The following is a 20,010-nucleotide window of genomic DNA, read 5'->3' on the forward strand; positions in this document are numbered from 1 at the left end:
GCTGCGGGGACCTGTCTAGTAGTGAGGCGGGACCATGGATCAGGTGAATATATCTTTTTTATATTAGACCAAAACGAGCCCTTAACCCTTGCAGTGGGGGGTAGCCCCACTGCAAGGGTTAATTTTGTAACTTCCCAGAGTTCTTATTTAAGAGCTGCATACTCGTTCCATTACTCGTACTTCATGTCCCTAGAAATAAATTACAGATTACAAATAAATTACGTACTTCATGTCCCTAGAAATAGATTACAGTTTATGGCAGGGGCAGTCTCCATCAGAATGGCATTTATCACACCAATAGATTCCCTTTAAAAATAATTAAGTTAAAAAGGAAAAGGGTTGGAATTCTCCTGTAAAAATCCTTTGCCTGTCCCTATATCTCCTTGATTGTTTCTCTCCAGATTGATGTCCATTACAATGTTCCTGACCCAGTGGCAAAACCAGCCTTCCAGCTTCTAGTCCATCTTAAAGAGCCAAGGGCAGGAAGAAATCGACGACAGGCTGGACTCAGAGAGAGAGCCCTTCCTGATGATGATGATCCAGGATCCCACCAGGACCACCAGGAATATAAAGTAACACTGGAAGCTTGCACAAGGTGGGAATCTTCTTTTCAGCTTTGGGTGGAATGGGTTAAGATTTGACCCTTGATATTGCAGGGGAGATCCAGGATGTGAGGTGTGCATCCTGGTTCTTTTCCTTTTTGTATTCTTCACATATCCCCATCCAAAAGCATGCTAATATCCTTTATAATCAGCCATAGTAGTTTGTCACAGTAGTTTGTGTGAATATATGAACAATTCATACATTTATTCATCAATGTTTATGTGGGTTATAGCCCACCTTTGTCAATTCCCACCTTTAGCAAGGCTTTAAATACCCCACCAATTGACTTAATGAACCTAACATGTGCAGGGATCAACTACTCTTTCTCTCTCTCTCTCTCTCTCTCTCTCTCTCTCTCTCTCTCTCTCTCTCTCTCTCTCTCTCTCTCTCTCTAGAGAGAGAGAGAGAGATGTACAGTATATATATATCTCTATATATCTCTCTCTCTCACTATATCTATATATATATAGCGAGAGAGATATACAGTATATGTAAGAAGTATTAAATATGATACATTGTCAACATTTGATTTATGTGCACTGCTGTCACAGTTGTAAAAGTAATAAGGTGGGTCCCGCATGCATATTTCAGAATGGGCAGATATGTCCCTTCTTATTGTTGTTAGGGTTACATCTGCCAATCTATGACCACATGATTTATTAGTTAGGCTCATATATATACTGTAAAACCATTACACAGAAAATAACCAGAGATTTTAATATAGCATCAAATAAGGACTAGAAACATAACAGCTGTCCTTTGCTGGCCATTTCTTGTGCTGTAACAGTACTGCTTACTTTAATTCATTAGCACTGGGAAATTGTAGATGGTGGACTGTAGGGTTTTCTGATAATTTAAACTTTCTCAGAACCGAGGAGGTATAATTAATAAGAATTGTGCAATAAGCTAGCCGCCATTCTTCTTTAAAATGATTTTTACCCCTTTTCTGTAACATTGGGACAACACTGGGATGTGCATGAAGATCCATGCAGCCACCTATTAAAATCATGGATGGGCTGCGGCTGCACGGAACTCCTGTGCCTCCCTTGGTGTCAGAGGCATATCTGCAGACAATAGCAACTATGGCAAGCATTGAAATTGTGTCCCTTTCCGAAAATTGACACCCATATTTTAGACAACTTTACCATAATATAAACTCAAATACAAGTCAAATTAGCATGAGAGTCCCTCTTTACATCAGAGTCTCCCTTGCATCAGAATCCCCAGAGTTCCCCCTCGCATCAGAGTTCCCCCTGATATCAGACTCTGGAAGAGGGGACTCTTATGTAAGGGGAGACTCAGTGCCCAGAGTCCCTCTTTGCAGTAGTATCCCTCCTTGCAACAGAGTTCCTTCTTACATCAGACACTAATGTAAGAGAGGACACTGGGGACCCTGATGTAAGGGCAGACTCTGTGTCCAGAGTCCCCCCTTTCATCAGATTCACCAGGGTATTTTCTTATATCACAGTCCCAAGAGTCCCCCCTTATATCAGCGTCCCCAGAGATCCCCTTTACATTTAAGCCTTAATAACCTGATGTTGATATAGAAATTTGGCTGATATGCATTTAACTGAACCTTGTTATTGTTATGAAAGGGCCTACATTTCTGCCCAACGCAAATTGGGCAGGGATTTGAGGGCTATAAGGATATTAGACTTTTCCTTCACTGTGTTCAATTAGAGAAGTGGTTTATGTCAAAACAGCAACAGAGAAAAAATTATAAATAAGTTATAGTAGTAGTATCTAGTGATTGGCCTGTTGAAGGAAATTTCAATATAGATGATTTACATTTGGATGAGATAGAGAGAAAATAAAATGAAATGGAGGAGGAAAATACTGGTGAGCCATGTCACCCAAAATACCCACAATTACAGTACTGTACAAAAGTACAGGTGTGAAAAAATGCTGTAAAATGAAGTTAGCAGTTTATTTTTAACAATTAACAAAATGGAAAGAAAATCAATAGAAGAGAAATCCAAATCAATATTTGGGGTGACCACCACTTGCCTTCAAAACAGCATAAATTCTTCTAGGTACACTTGTACACAGTTTTTGAAGGAACTCGGTAGGTTGTTCCAAACATCTTGGAGAACTAAGCACAGATCTTCTGTGGATGTGGGCTGCCTCAAATCCTTCTGTCTCTTCATGTAATCCCAGGCAGACGTGATGATGTTAAGATCAGAGCTCTGTGGGGATCAAACCATCACTTCCAGGACTCCTTGTTCTTCTTTATGCTGAAGATAGTTCTTAATGACATTGGCTGTATATTTGTGGTCATTGTCCTGCTGCAGAATATAGTTGGGGCCAATCTGGCGCCTCCCTGATGGTATGGCATGATGGATAAGTATCTGCTTGTCTTTCTCAGCATTAAGGACACCAATGATCCTGACCAAATCTCCAACTACATTGGCAGAAATGCAGCCCCAGACTTGCAAGAAACTTCCACCATGCCTCACTGTTGCTGCAGACACTCATTATTGTACCGCTCTCCAGCCCTCCGGTGAACAAACTGCCTCCTGCTACAGCAAATATTTCATATTTTGACTCCCCAGTCCAGAGCCCCTGCTGCCATTTTTCTGCACCCCAGTTCCTGTGCTTTCATGCATAGTTGAGTCGCTTAGCCTTGTTTTCACATCAGAGGCATGGCTTTTTGGCCGCAATTCTTCCATGAAGACCACTTCTGGCCAGACTTCACCGGACAGTAAATGGGTGGGCTGGGTCTCACTGTTTGCTGACAGTTCGGTGCTGATGGCACTGCTGGACACTTTTGGATGTCGAAAGGAAGTAAGCATGATGTGTCTTTCATCTGCTACATTTAGTTTCTAATTCTATCCCTATCAAGACCTGCAGAAGAATTAATACATGGAATGAGCAAAATCAGTATAGAGCCACCAGCTCTCCAGTCTTTCCTTTTTTAAGTATCAGTATTGAATTCTGCCCATTCTAAAACTAAAATTAACAATACATCTTACTGATAATAAGGGAGTTTGAATATACCTATATGCACTATTTCAAATGTAAGTGTCTCTTTGTTAAGGTGAATCTTGTGTTTTAAACATGTGGTAGAGTTTAAGCTGCACAAATGGCTCTGAAAGGAATCAGACAAGTGTTTATTAACCAGGTACAGACCACATACAGGATTATTGCATGTTTAGATTGGGTTGTGGTATGTAAAAATAGTCCAAGAAAAAAATCACAAGTATTGAATGCAATCGGCAGAAATTGGCATTGACAGCTATCGTATAAATATAACCTCCATACTCCAGGGTATTTAAAGGATTTCAGAGTCAGTCAGTGTTCTACAAATCAGACAACAAACAATTGTGTTACAATTTAAATTTAATTGTTTAATGTGTATGTTCTCTCTCTCTCTCTCCCTTTTCCAGGTGGCTTCATTCTGGTGCTTCTAACATGGCTGTTCTTGAGCTTTCTTTGCTTTCAGGCTTTCGAGCAGACATTGAGAGCTTGGAACAGGTAATGTAGTTCAGTTGCATTCTTGGGTTTTGATTTTACATATGCTTGCTGATTACCCCACTGGCTCTGCAGTAGATGTCTTTCATGTTGGTGCCCTATAATACTTTTTAGTTTGTTTTTTGTAAAATGCATGCAGCCTGTTTACCATCTAATTCTTTTAAATGTTTTGAAATGTTGGTATTTGGAGAATTCAGTAAAGCATGTCCAAAGGGGGAAAAATAATTCCTTAGAGTAGTCTGGACCATATTGTCAAAGAGTCTGTAGCTCCCCTGCTGGGTTAGAGGTATTTTATGTGCATTTCAGGAGTAACAGGGTGACTGATCCGTTCTGGTGGGAGCTGTTTTTACAACTTCCTAGAGGGCTGCATGGTGTTAGACATCTGGACTTAATTGGGTCAGATCATGCCCGCCTTGGAAATCTCCTTTATGTGAACAGTTCGAAGAACATAGTTTGTTTAATTTGGATGTGAACAGTAATTGCTTGGTTTAACCACAGGAAACTTGACAGGAAAAATTAGCCCTGCCTCAGTGGTTGAAGGGGTGTTTAAAGAAAAATATAAAATAATCCAAGAGAAGATATTTAACTTTAAAACCGTGCTTGTGTACATTTTCGTAATGGCTTCTAAAGGATATTCTTCTGGAATTATATTCACACACTAAGTACATCTATTATTTTTAGTTCAGTCATTTTAGCTTTTTAAAGGACTGTCTTAGTGTCTGGGTCAGATGATAGAGGGACCTTAGATATGGTATACTGAACTCCATGCACATATAAAACAGCACCAATAATGCAAAGAGTAATTTATTAAAAGATAATTAACTGTATTATTAAATGTAACGAGTGTAAGTTTCTGATTTTAGCTTGATATCAGTCTCCTGTATTCCCCAGCATTCCGAGTCAATCAGATATACTGCATATGCATGGGTTGACAATGACCCTGCTGATGGGGGGAAAGGGATCAGTCTGCTGCATTTCAACATTCTCCATTAACAGCCTAAGAGAAGGGGAACTGTCCATGTCCAAGCTTTATTTCTCTAACTGCAAAAAAATAGGTCACCAACTTGATTGCTCTGTGTGGCAGGGTTTTGTATATCTCAGGACTGACTGGACAGGGAAACCACATATACATACAAATTGCTCATTTTGGTAACTGTATTGGCACTGTCACACCAGATGCAATAGCACAAGGTACTTGATATCAATGGTGTTTACATTAGTGTGAACAGGAAATGTTCTGTTTCTAACAGTTACATGTTTGTGACAAGCAGCCCACCCTCCCTGGAAGTGTTATTTTATCTTGTTGTTTTGCCTGTCAATTAATTATTTTGCCCACTGAGCTAAATTAGAAAAAATGATCAGCGTAAGGCCAGGCATAGACAATAATGTGAATGAATCTTAGACCCCCAATTACCTGTCCCTTTGCTCACTCATTCCTTGGCATTATGGGACATTTTATAGAAACTTTAAACGGGCTCTATCACTTCAGGGCTGAAGTCTAGATGCAGGCACCTAGAGTTGCCTGCACATACCTGCAACAGTTTTTAGTGCAATTTAAAGCAAAGTGACAGTGCCTCCTAAAAGCCTACCCTTAAGCAAATTATACTCATCAACCAATGCTCTCACCAACTTTCCACTTTGTTGGAGTCCTCACTCTCTTGCTCAGTGGGGAAGCATGTGATCTCCCCCCCTGTGTCAGTGCTCAGTCCTCATCAGCCACTCAGCAGGCCCAAACACTGTCACATGGGTGGGAATGTCATGCATAGTAATGGTTAGTTTACACTCTTTTACAATAAACAGGATTGAAAATAAGTTATGTGGCTGTATTAATACAGAAAACTGTCAGAATGCTTTGCTGAAATTACTCTTGAGTAGTGCAGTGATGCAGTACTAAATTTCACCAAGAGTTACTTTGTTGTTACAAGGTTTGCATATTTACATATTTACACTGTATTCAAAAACATAAGATAAACTAAAGGAGTCTTGAGCTTTAGCTGGCTATAGATGGCACGGGTTGGTTGGGTGAGCAATGATCTGACTGTCTCAAGCTTCAGGCATAAATGTGAACCCATGGGTCATCGTGTGGTCATGTTTATAGTGTCCAGCCAAGAGGAAGGAGGTGCATGGAAATACAGCTCTGGTTTATGTCAGGAGAAACGATAGTAATTAGGCAAAGTTTTCTATTGACCTCAATATTTCTTAGCTGATGGTGTCTGCAGGTGCCTGTAGAAATGAGACATTTACCCAGTCTGACTAAGATTGGATGGATTGCTTGACAATCATGTTATGTCAGTACCCATCTTTTGGATCATCTGATTAGGATTTAAAATAGTAAAACAAAAAAAAGGTTAACGGTAGTCTTTAAACCCATGTCTGTTCACTGTGGGCAAATGACCCACCTGTTTACCCATGTTTCTCTCACCTAAAAGTGTTCAGGCTTTGCCAGTTAAATCATGAGATATTGAGGTAGCTTTCACTCTGAAAAAGTGGACAGATTTCCTAAACCTGGTTCTAGTTTGTAACTCTGGTGTATGTGTTCCTTCCAGCACTGAAGATGTTACAGGACAAGCTTCTTGCTAATTGAGCAGGGGGTGGTTATTATAGGGGGGGATAAGTTTGGTGTCTCCAGCACCCCATGGCACAAGGCGTCCTGGGCATTCCACAGTCCAGACGGAGCCCTGTTGGAAAGATATATCCGGGAAATGTGTGGGGTTCTCAGCAGGGAGAGGAATTTTCTTTTATTGGCCTCATTAGGAGTCTTTGGGGCCAGTTAGAGAAATCTTTCAAATTACTCCTGTGCTTCAGCTCATACAAATAGCTGTCTGTCATCATCTATTTTTTGGTGCCAGTGACATCGGCATTCCAGTTTGTTTACATGAGGCTGATTTTCGTAGTCAATATATAAGCACACTGTTATTTCATGAACATTGTAAAAATGACAGTACTTTAGTAATGTCAGTATAGGTAGCAACATATAGAAGCTGTGCTTGAAAATGCCACTTCTGTTCTATTAAACCTATGATCAAAGAAAAAGGAAAGATTAGGAAATCCCAGACTTGACAGTTGCTGCAAGAATTCAAAAACAGGTAAGAAAGCGCAGGCCTATTTGCTTGCTAGGTTGTTTGGCATAGAAGATCAGTGCATACCTTTCACTCTTCTGGTTTATAAACAGTTTTAATGTGGTATCTGTATTTTGCTTAATGTGCCTTTTTATCTCCTTTTTGTAGTTACTCCTCAATAAACAGATTGGTCTTAAACGCTATGAGGTTGAAGGAAGAAAAGTTCTGTTCTATTTTGATGAAGTAAGTGTCCTTCAACACAATGTCCACATGGGCTGTGAGGGGCGCATGATAAGTGCCAAATAGTTGCATGTATTAGAACCTATGTAAGGGTTTACTGCCTGTGTCCCCTCTGATTAGATTCACCCCCTCTATGTGGCATAGTAACCGTTATCAAGGGACTGAGTTGACACTGGAACAGGAATAGAAGGAAGTGATGAGTGTACTAAAGAGGGTTTCCCTCACTTTGGATAGATGTGCTTTTGCTTCTTGTTGTGTGTGCAGGATAGGAAATATATTTAATAATCAATAAACCTCACCAATAGAACACAGATGGCGAAACACAAAAAATAGAAAAATGTAACCACTGCACAATATCCAAAATGTTAAACAAAGTTTTGTCTTTGGCTTTAGATATACTTTAAAGTCAACATGTACTCAGTAAACCTGAACCAGAAAATACTTTTTGACAATCCACTAAAGTTTGTCAGTAGCATGTCTCTTTTATTTGATTTAATGGTAACAGTCTTGTTTCTGAAAAATTATCACCCATGGACTATACAGATACAGTAAGTCCCCTACTTACGAATCTTCAAGTTGCGAACTTTTAAAGATGCCAACGTACGTTCGCATGTCCAATCACGGAAGTTCGTTTTTGTGTCTTGCGTAGAGAATAGAATGGTAGATGAAGGTTGCAACAGCTATTTAGAATGCAATCCAGTACTAGTGTGTCATTTATGAGCTACTACACAGACATCACTGGATCGTTTTTTCAAGAGGGTAGATAGACTTGAATCCAGCAAGGAACTAGAACCTGTACCATAAATGTCAAGCGTGAGTGATATTGCAGCTTGCCCTCTGTCTCCTATTGTTGACGATTCTTCAGATCTACCATCTCCCACCTCCTCTCCCTCTTCCATTCAGTAACTCTTCTTGCCTGTTTACTCAATGCCAGCCCCTGTATGCCAGCTGTTGAACTGTACAGTACTGTCATTTTCAAGGTACTGTAAGATTAAAAATGTTTCTGTGTTTGTTTGTTTTTTATGTATTATATATGTGAAAAGTATTCTAAACCTACCACATTACAGTACTATACAGTGCATTGTGTTAGTTGGGTACCTTGTTGGACTTACGAACAAATTGGACTTACGAACGCGCTCTCGGAATGGAACTTGTTTGTAAGTAGGGGACATACTGTATAGTTATGTTGGAATCAGGAGAATTGCTGATTTGCCTATTTTTTTTCTCCTCAATATTTCCATATACATACACAGCGCCATGTTGAATCTGATTTCTTTTGCAGATACCAAGCCAATGTATGACGTGTGTTAAGATGCAAGCATTCAGGGAATATGTTGTGGGAAAAACTGCACCTGTACCAGTTAAAATCTATGACTACTATGAGCCAAGTAAGTGCCATACAGGCCTGACTTTTAGATGGACAGCAAGCTGCTTCTTGTTTTATCATCTTATCACATTGCATTATCATTTAAGATTGTAATAAAAAGGCAACCGATCATAATGATAATTTTACTGATCTGACTACAGTGAATGAAAATCGATTTGCTAAGAGATACTAAATTTCTTTTGGCTGATTCCGTGGGGCAATGTGGTCTAAGGTGCAGCAATAATTGATCAGATTCCATTTTGCTCAGATAAAAGAGGATTTCTCATGGCTGATTACTTTGGTCACCTACATACAGTATGTATATGAGCTTTGTCCTTTGCACTGCCTCCTTGACACCCAGCATGCAGTACTGGGTACCTGGTAGCACCCATACAAACAACAAAAACCGATACTAAGAAAAGCATTCAGCATACAAAACAGATGTGGTATGGTGCAATGTCCATGCATACAGATTAATAACAGGTACTGAGAATTAAACCCACCATGTAGAGCAAGAGAAGTGCTACTATGCAGTATCCAGCATCTGCACATACAGAAGGGATACTGAGAATTATACCCAGCATACAGAACAAGAAAAGAGTTACTGTGTAGCTTCCATACATACAGAAAAAGAACAAATACAGAGCATTCTATCCAGTATACAGGACATGAGGAGATGTAACATGTCATGTATATATTTACATAATGAGATCAGAGTTTGAGAATTACACCCAGCATACAGACCAAAGAGTGACAGGAGTGTACAGTGTTCATAAACAAAAAAGAGAAACTAATAATTAGGGATGTCCCGATACCACTTTTTCAGGACCAAGTACAAGTACTGCCCCTCATGTAGTTGCCGATACCAATTACTGATACTTTTTCTTAAAGGGACAGGTGACATTTAAAAAAAAAACTAATGCCGCACGGGCCGGTGTGTGCAGGCGCACACTGCCCGCTCAGCTGGTTATCTGGGGGTGATTAGTGAGGTTTGCAGCAGACCTCACCTTATTTTTACTCGCCAAATGCGAGCAGGCAAGTGCAAATTTTGAGCCCTGATTTAACCTATTCATATTAGCAGGGGAGAATTGTAACTCTATTACGGCAGTGTACTGGAAGTGTGTACTATGGATCATTTAACCTGGTACACACTTCAAGTACACTGCCGTAATAGAGTTACAATTCTGCCTCGCTAACATGAATAGGTTAAATGATCCACGACTACATGTTATGTACCATGGATCATGATTTAACCTATTCATGTTAGCAGGGGAGAAATTGTAATTCTATTGCTGTAGTGTAGGGGAGGTGTGTGCTGTGCTGTACTACATATACAGTACACACTTCCAGTACACTGTAGCAATAGATTTACAGCCAGCCCTGTCCCAGCTTCGCTCACTTACAGTTTCACTCCGATCCCTGTTGCCTTACACGGTGCCTCTCGTAGTCGACGCTGGGCAGGATCGCTGCATCACGTCTGGGTGCTCAGCTTGTAGGAGGCACTCACAATTCTGCCCTGCTTACATGAATAGGTTAAATCATGATCCATAGTACATATACAGTACACACGTCCAGTACACTGCAGTCTGCAGCAATAGAATTACAATTCTCCCCTGCTAACATGAATGGGATAAATGGTCCATAGTACAACTACTATTATGTACTATGGATCATTTAACCCATTCATATTAGCAGGGGAGAATTGTAAATCTATTGCTGCAGTGTACTGGACGTGTGTTACGTACATGTACTATGTACTACATATAGAGTACACTGCAGTAATAGAGTACACTGCAGCGATAGATTTACAATTATCCTCAGCTAACGTGAATGGGTTGAATGATCTATAGTACATAACATGTAGTTGTACTACGGATCATTTAACCTATTAATATTAGCAGAGGATAATTGTAAATCTATTGCTGCAGTGTATTGGGAATGTGCACTGTATATATGTACTACATACAGTATAGAGTACACTGCAACAATAGATTTACAATTCCCCCCTGCTAACATGAATGGATTAAATGATCCGTAGTACAACTACATGTTATGTACTATTATGTACTATGGATCATTGAATCCATTCATATTAGCAGGGATAATTGTAAATCTATTGTCTGCAGTGTATTAGCAGTGTGTAGTACATATAGAGTACACACTGCTAATACACTGCAGACAATAGATTTACAATTATCCCCTGCTAATATTATTAGGTTCTTCATAGGGACCCCCCTTTCCTTCACTCACTGCTCACGATGTACCTCGCTGGTGAGGTCGTAGTTGGCGCTGTGCGGGAGAACAGCGGCGAGTCATCGCTGGTCTGGTGGGAGGAGCTCCAGCTGGGGTCCTAATTTAGCTGGCCGGCGACTGCCCAGAGGTGCCACGCGTGTCGGGGTCCTCTGGGCAGTCGTCGGCCAGCTAAAATAGGACCCCACCTGGAGCTCCTCCCACCGGACCAACGCTGACTCGCCGCTGCTCTCCCGCACTGAAGGTAAAGAGAAAAAAAATAGCGCAAGCATCGCCGCTATGAATCGGGGCATTTTGACAAGTACAAGTACATGTCAAAATGCCCACCCCTGCTAATATTATTAGGTTCTTCATAGGGACCCCCCTTTCCTTCACTCACTGCTCACGATGTACCTCGCTGGTGAGGTCGTAGTTGGCGCTGTGCGGGAGAACAGCGGCGAGTCATCGCTGGTCTGGTGGGAGGAGCTCCAGCTGGGGTCCTAATTTAGCTGGCCGGCGACTGCCCAGAGGTTCCACGCGTGTCGGGGTCCTCTGGGCAGTCGTCGGCCAGCTAAAATAGGACCCCACCTGGAGCTCCTCCCACCGGACCAACGCTGACTCGCCGCTGCTCTCCCGCACTGAAGGTAAAGAGAAAAAAAATAGCGCAAGCATCGCCGCTATGAATCGGGGCATTTTGACAAGTACAAGTACATGTCAAAATGCCCTGTATCGGTCACAATGCTAGTATCGGTATCGGGACATCCCTACTAATAATTATACCCAGCATCCAGACCAAGAGAAGGTCCTGCACTCCTCTCTCCACTATTGATCTGTCAGAAATCCAGTGTGCTATTAGATTCTTGTTTGGGCTTTGCCTATGCTGCTGTAAAATCCTGAGCAGTGTTGTCAGCCCCGCTTGCTGTACTACAGAACTTTGTTCCCCAACCCTCTCTGTCCTTCTCACCATAGATGAATTAATTTCTTTCACAGCAAAACAATGCTGATCAATTGACTCCCAAGAGCCTGCCTGCACACGGTGTTTAGGTAAAGAACTCTTAGATGTAGTTCTGTGGGTATGCCTATGTCAGTAGGATCTCACCTACCAGCAGCTGCCCCTGCAAGAACTTTAGAAACCTGGTGATGATGTCTCAGGGAAATAATAAAATCAGTTTTTCCTGGCAGTAACAGGGTAAGCGAAAAATAAGGATGCTGATCATTTATTGATGTCACATGTATCAGAAAAACCAACGTCCCTTCATCAGGGCGACATAGTCACTATGTGATTTTCCATTTTTCTGAACTTGAAGACACACGGCGCCATCCGTGTTTATCGCTGCGAGCACCACATTGATTATTGGTTCCAGATGCTGTAAGGAGTGCAGGAGAAAAATCCATACAAAACGTTTAATATCTCAAAACATTTTTTGGTAAGGTTCAAAAAATTTTAAACCACAGCCTAGTTGGGTACACCTGATATGCTCATATTCTGTTTTAGTATTGCCTTAGGTCCCTTTCACATGGCCTTTCTGGTCAGGTCCGCCTGTCAGTTTTTCAGGTGGACCTGATCAGAAGCCGGATGTTAGTCTATGGGCAGCCGTTTACATCTGGTTACCCTCAGCCCTGGATAGATGCAGAAGAACAAATGGATCGGAGATCTGTTTTCGCCGTAGCCGATCGTGCCTGATCAGGGATACCCGGTATCGGTGCCAATACCGAGTATTTGGGTGACTATTAGTACTCGCCCAAATGTTCCTGATACTTATCCCGATACCGGAACTTCCGGTATCAGGAAGCTGGGCGGCGAGTCATGACTTGCCACCTGGCTTCCTGATTGGCCGATAAGCCGGCTCCATGCTCCCTCTTCACCAGGGCTTGTGCTCATGTCCACCTGAAAAACTGACAGGCGGACCTGTGAAAGGAACCTAAGGCAATACTAAAGCAGAATATGAGCATGTCTGGTGTATCCAACTAGGCTGGGGTTTAAATTTGTTTAAGTCTTACCAAAAAATGTTTTGAGATATTAAACACCACACAAGGCCACCAAATCTCTCTTGGTTGGGAAGCTGGCCAATCAGTAAGCCGTGCTGCAAGAGTTATTACATGCCACCCGGCTTCCTGATCAGCTAGAAAGCCGGCTCCATGCTTCCTCATCACCTGGTGACGAGGGAGCATGGAGACGGCTTCCCGGCCAATCAGGAAGCCGGGCGGCATGTAATTAATCTGTTAGGGTTCCTCAGGAAAGCGACTCTGAAGGGACTCGAACCCTTTGTGGGACTTGAAACCACGCCTCCAGGTAGGACTTATCTCGTTACGATTTCCCAAGATTTGATCGCGCTGCCAGCTTCAAACAAGTACTTGGGAATACAAAAGCACACAAAACATTCACTCTATATTCAAAGGTTTATTGTTAAAACAAAAGGTTATATGTGAAACTAAAAGGGGGATGGTGGAGCACAGACCAATAGAATTCATGCACGTATACAAAACTAATCATGATAGTAAGGATCACGAGTCAACCTTGGGGGGGATTTGCAAAGTAAACAAGCAAAGACACAGAGATAAGAGATACAATTTGTAAAGACTAACATTTTAGAAAACATCTCAAACTGATTTCTGTAGAATACACTGAGTGGCCAGATTATTATGACCACCTGACGTTTGTAGGCAAATTAGCTATAATTTTGCGCTGAAGTTGCTAGAGGGCCAGACCATTATAAATAGGGAAGCAGGTTGTTTACCACGGCAGTAGAAGTGATTTTTTTCTGAAGATATGGGTAAACAACGCGATTTAACAGAATTTGAACGTGGGATGATTGTTGGCGCTTGGAGCCATGGAGCGAGTATCAGCAAAACAGCAGAATTCATTAAATGTTCAAGAGCTGTTGTTGTTAAAGTGTTTAAAGACTGGACTGTCAGCCGAAAATCTGGGCCTGAACGTGCGAATTGTGGCCGTCAGCGACTAGTCAATGTTAGGGCAGAACGGAGAGTGGCAAGACTGGTACAAGACAACAGAAGGGCAACAGTGCAGTGTCAGATTCCTCGCATCACCTTTCAACATCTCGTGGAGTCACGAGGCGGCCCAACAAAGTCATCTCGTGGAGTCATCTCGTGGCCCAACGAAGTACTGATGGGGTGGTCATAATAATCTGGCAACTCAGTGTATACTGTACTATATAACCAAGAAACATGCAAATTAAACTCATCCCCGTTTTTAGACTCACTCCCGGCCTTCTGATTTGGCCAGAAAGCTGGCCCCATGCTTCCTTGTCACCTGGTGACGGCTTCCCAGCTGATCGTCATTACATGCCGTACGGCTTCTCGGCTATTCAGGAAGCTGGGCGGTGAATCATTACATGCAGCCTGCCTTCCTTAATGGGACTTCCGGGATCGGTATTCAGTATCGGTGAGTATCGGGAAAAAAATATATTGGTATTCGTGCTCAATACCAAAAAAACTATATTGGTGCATCTCTAGTAAACGGACGCCCGTCTGTTTCAATCCGGCTGCCCTGGGTCTGGGTCAGTTTTTTTTCTGCACGGACACAGATGTCACAATGGTGACATCCACTCCGATCAGGAGAGGATCCGTGATAGAGAGTTCCTGAAAGGTTATAACTATATAGTATTTAGCACTGCTGGTGTTATTGTTAGGAATAAATATTATCTGGATTACTTGCTTATGTTTTTACATCATGAACAGCATTTGAAGCTACTAGATTCTACAATGCAAGCGAGAACAGCCCATTGTCTAGAGAGTTGTGTGATGGTACCACGTGTAATGAAGTGGAGAGCTCTGCAAACCAGTGGACAGGTGAGAATGTCAGCTCTATCTTATTGCCTATATTGTGCCCTCAGTTCACATTTTTGATGCATTTGTCACATTTCTTCTCTGCCTAGTACTAATTGAAGAGATGAATGGTAATATGTGACCTGTACATTAACCTCTTCACCTGCTCCTCCCTCTGTGTATTACCTGTATGCACTGTATCTAATGCACCATTACCGCCAAGCTGGTCCCGGGCGCCTCATGGGGACAGCAAAGCCCGGGGAAACCAGCAGGGGAGGGGGAGCACTGCACAGTACAAACGATCTGGCGGCTCTATAGACGCCGGATCGCTTGTTCATGAACAGCCATGACTGGCTGTTTTTAAAAATGACACTCCCTTTTCACTAACACTAACCGCACTCCCTTTTCACTAACACTAACCGCACTCCCTTTTCACTAACACTAACCGCACTCCCTTTTCACTAACACTAACCGCACTCCCTTTCACTAACACTAACCGCACTCCCTTTTCACTAACACTAACCGCACTCCCTTTGCCTTACACTAACCGCACTCCCTTTTCACTAACACTAACCGCACTCCCTTTTCACTAACACTAACCACCCCTCATCTTTCCACTAGCACATCTAAGCACGTACAGGGTCCCAGGTCGACTGTGTGGACTGCGGGCTCTGTGCAGGCACTGGGTGTGGGCTCCCAGGTGGACTGCGGGCTCGGTGCAGGCAGTGGGTGTGGGCTCCCAGGTGGACTGCGGGCTCTGTGCAGGCACTGGGTGTGGGCTCCCAGGTGGACTGCGGGCTCTTTGCAGGCACTGGGTGTGGGCTCTCAGGTGGACTGCGGGCTTGGTGCAGGCACTGGGTGGGGGATCCCATGTGGACTGCGGGCTCTGTGCTGGCTTTCTGTGGGCTCTCCCTCCCCACCCCCATCGTCGGGCTGCTAAAACACTTACTTTACCACTCAAGCGACTCTGCTCCACTCCCTGATCACTCTTTGGTAAAGCCTATATTTTATTGTGTTTTGGGGCACTAAATTTAACTTAAGTTGCAACCGCCTTCATTTTATTCTACTGGGTCTTGGCTTTCAGAAAATATATAATGTTTGGGAGTTTGAAGTAATTTTTAGGCCTAAAATGTGGATTATAACACGGGTGCAAAAAAATGAAAAAAAGGCCTCGGTCATTAAGGGGTTATACATTTATCTAGCTCTGACATATACCGCAGTGCTGTACAGAGAACACTGAGCCAGTCACACCAGTCTCTGTACAGAGGAGCTTACACTCTAATGCAGAATGGCAGCGGCTGTAGGGGGACTAAAAATCCCTGCAATACATTATACAGCAATGCAGAACAGTATATGAATTGGACTCAGGACTTAATAACGCCCTGAACTCTGGACTTAGTAAAGCACTGGACTCTGGACTTAGTGCTGCTAGGGACCGGCCAGAAGTGACATCAGAGATCAGAACACTGGACCGGCGCTGCGGTGGGGGTCTCCCCCGACGCCGGTCTGGTGCTGCTAGGGCCCGGCCGCCTCCACCTCCTCCCCTGTCACCTGTACATCCGATACCCATGTAAGGGTCCCAGGCCCCCCAGGTTGGCTGGGCCCTTCACATGAGTATCGGCCTCCCTCCTGGCCTCCCTCCAAGAATGGTAAAACAAACTTGTATATTGACCCTTCGTCTTTCTTATCCTGCACATTTGCACATTAACCCTCTATGTATGACCTATATGAGCTATATTTAGTGCACAATTACCAAGCTCCATATTTGAACACCCGCCCCCAATGCCATCATATTTCTTCATCTCCACAAAATTGTGGCAATAAATGAGATCAGCTCGTCTACTTTCCAAAAATGGATGATATTATTCTTGCATTTTAATTTTACCAGTATTTGTATATAGTAAAATGTAAAAAAACTAAACTCAGTAGTTATTCAATAGCACCAAAAGAAAGCTGTATCTGTCTGAAACCATGATATAAAAATTCATTTGGGTACAGTGTAGCATGGTTGAGTAGTTTTATTCAAACTATCACAGCATTAGAAACTCAAAAATGGCCTGATAATAAAGGGTTATTACCAACTGGTACTCAAGTGGTTAGAAATATGCAGGCTCCGAATCACTTACTTTAAAGAGTGTATTAAGCTGAATGGTCTTGACTCTCTTGCACCTGATTTTGTCAGTCCTTTCCACAAGGCGGACTCCTGCCTGGAAAGCAAACCCTTTTTGTGAAGCAGGATTGGAGTACAGGCTTCTGGTGCATGGTGCACCTGGCCCTCTTCTGTACAAGCCCTAACATTGATGGCTCATGCATGAGGCCTGGAGACTTTTGGCTTAGCTTAAAATCATTTCTCTAGCCAAATCTTTTTCTTATCTAGTCCTGGGTAAGATGGGAACGTTTACTTCCTTTTCAAATTTTTGTTGCTTCAGTTTAGAAATTATTTCAGGTTCCTACCAAACCCAGTCCAGAAAACGAAGTGGCTTGGGCACATCTACCTGCCCCACAGCTGCAAAATGCAAAAATGTACCTTATATGGCCACATAGGCATATTAGGTAAATATTAGGGATGCACCAAAATTTCGGCCGCCGAAACATATCGGCTGAAAATGGCACTTTGGGCGAAAATGTTAATTTTTCGGCTGAAATTGCTGTGCATCCATAATTTCTCTACTCCCCGCTGGGTGCTGCTCTGTGTTCCCCCTGACACAGCGCAGCTTCCAGCAGGGAGGAGAGAAACTGTCAGGAGGCTGGACGGGGAGAGAGGACTGTAAGATGTGTGTGTCATAGGAGGCCGAGCTCTTCTCCCGCACCACCGGTTCAGCCTCCTGTGACAGCTGATGCAGGATGGAGAGTGGGATACAAACATTCAATGATCACTGAATGTTTGTAAATAACTGGACATAGTATGAGTTACTATGTACCAGTTATGAATGAACAGGAAGTGCTCTACATCACCTCCTGTTCATTCATGATTGTGTACATAGTAAACATACTATCTCCACAATTTATGAATGAACAGGAAGAGGATTCCTGTTCATTTATAACAGGGGCTGCAGAAAAACAGATTGAGGGCTCTGTGTCCTCAATCTCTTTTTCTATTTTAAAAGGGAAATATCAGGGCCCTATTTAGACTCTTAATATTTCACCGAAGCCCCCAGCAGTAAAGTTAAAAAATATTTAATAAATAAAAATAAAATATAAAACAATTTTAAAAGGTTAGAAAGAAAAATAATTTTCGGTTTCGGCCTGACTTTTTTTTATTTTCAGTTTTGGTTTCAAAATTTCATTTCCGTGCAACATCTCTTACCATATATAGGCATGTAATATAGGGTCAATTACATCACTGCATCCCGCCCCTTTGCTTATGCAAAGCTGTGGGTAGGGAATTTCCTGCCCACAGCTGATTGGGCATCATGGAAGGAGCTTCCTTTCATGTTCAGGAGGCACTCCTTCCAGGTTTGGAAGAGCTCAGGTTAGGACAGATTCCTACTGTGGATGTCTTCATTGATGATTTCTGTCACTTTCTGTCACAGAATCACTAGAAGTATTAAGTGGAAACCTCTCTAAAGTGGTGGTATATCCGACCTTTGACAGCTGTCAGTGGAATATGTGTCATCATTGGTAGATTTCCCCTCATTTTTTGTTCCAATGATGACCTAATGTTTGAAAAACTTATAATTAGTAACCCTAATGCACAAGGTAAATGGCAACTGCAGCTAATAGTTTGCTAAATTATGCATGTGCAGCATCTAAATTATGCCAGCAGTTTCATCAATATTAGATGCACTGATTGTTTCACATATTTTGTAATTGTTTAAAAACTATTATACTATTCGGATTGTCTTTCATGCAAATTTAGCCTGAACAATATGTTATATTGCTGTGTTTTTATTGTTTTATATATAACAACCATATACAAAAATGGGTATCAAGGTTTTAGGAATTTATTAAGATTAATTGTTTTAATCTGGAGGAAAGATATGCGCAGCCAGCTTCCTTTTTGTAGTTATTATGAACCAGACTGAAATTTGCCTTTAACCTCAAAGAGATGTTATCAGAAAATGTGTGGTTGCATGTCAAAACTAAATATTTGTCCTTCCTTCCTTTGAAAAAACACTAACTTTAAACCGCATATTGTTGTTGCTATTTGCTCTGTTGGTTCTGAATGTTGTTTCTTTAATTCTCCAACATCTTTAACCCCTTAGTCTTTTGCACCCATGTTATAATCCACATTTTAGGCCTGAAATATACTTCAAACCCCCAAACATTATATATTTTCTGAAAGGTAAGACCCTATAGAATAAAATGGTGGCACTTGCAAAATTTTATGTTGCACAATATTAGCGCAACTTATTATTATACCCAAAAAGGTAGTGCAAAAATGCACTTAAGTTAAATAAAGTGCCTAAAAATACCTGTTTTTTTTTAAATATAAAAGAGGAGGTTAATATGAGTAAATAGATACCCAACATGCCCAGGTTAAAAACTGTGTGCATCTGTGAAACGACGACAAAATTCAGTACCCAAAAAAGTCCATTAACGACGTTTTAAAAGCCCCTACAAGTCATCAGTTTAGAGATACACATAAATATTGGCCCTAGAATTTTTGCTCTCACTTTGGCGTGCATGGCGATACCCAACATGTGTAGGGCGATCGTTTCCATACGTAGCCACACTCGAAGCGTGGGCAGTTTACCGTAGAAGCTGAGTCGCCAGAATAGCTTCTATTGTAAAGCTGGCTGCCAGCTCTACAAATGTAAACAGAGTCCCGGTGGCTTTAGTGAAGGGGTTAAACCAACTCCAGCTAAAAACTGAACTCAAGTCAGGCTTTCAAAATATGTTTTGTGCCCCTTTCCCTACCCCATGGATAGTTAGGGTTAAACGTTCGTTTCATTTTGGAGGGAGGAATACTTATCCACGGGCTAACCCCCCCTCCCAACACCAGCCAACTGGTCCTGCAAAGCTGCTTCTCTTTGGCGCTTGTGTGAGCGATCCTTGCTGATGGCATCATGTACAGTACAATGCAGGACTAGCAGTTCTGCACTGTACCTGAGGATGTCAAAGGCCTGCTTAAATTGCAATAACAGAGGTGAGAACCAACTGTCATGGGAGAGAGGGATAAGGTAAGTATTCTTTTCCTTTTTCCCACCTGTTTTCCCAGACTAAACTAGCATTTAACCCTTGCTATCCAGGAGAGGGGGAGCCACAGAATACGTATTTTTAAAGAATAACCAGAGTTCAGTTTTAAAGTAGTAT

At 42.1% G+C, this 20,010-nt stretch overlaps 1 protein-coding gene across 1 annotated transcript in view; it reads left to right on the forward strand.

Moving 5' to 3' along the window:
- CPAMD8 (C3 and PZP like, alpha-2-macroglobulin domain containing 8) overlaps nt 1-20,010 on the forward strand; it is a 104,605-nt gene that overhangs the window by 77,526 nt on the left and 7,069 nt on the right. Inside the window, exons 37-41 of the mRNA XM_018568215.1 lie at nt 402-595; nt 3,990-4,077; nt 7,302-7,376; nt 8,656-8,761; nt 14,668-14,778. Of these exons, the coding sequence (XP_018423717.1) occupies nt 402-595; nt 3,990-4,077; nt 7,302-7,376; nt 8,656-8,761; nt 14,668-14,778 (574 nt within the window). The remainder of the gene's footprint in view (nt 1-401; nt 596-3,989; nt 4,078-7,301; nt 7,377-8,655; nt 8,762-14,667; nt 14,779-20,010) is intronic.

This window comes from Nanorana parkeri, unplaced genomic scaffold, assembly GCF_000935625.1.
Source record: "Nanorana parkeri isolate BGI_ZX_2015 unplaced genomic scaffold, ASM93562v1 scaffold1154, whole genome shotgun sequence".
In the NCBI taxonomy this organism is placed as follows: Eukaryota; Metazoa; Chordata; class Amphibia; order Anura; family Dicroglossidae; genus Nanorana; species Nanorana parkeri.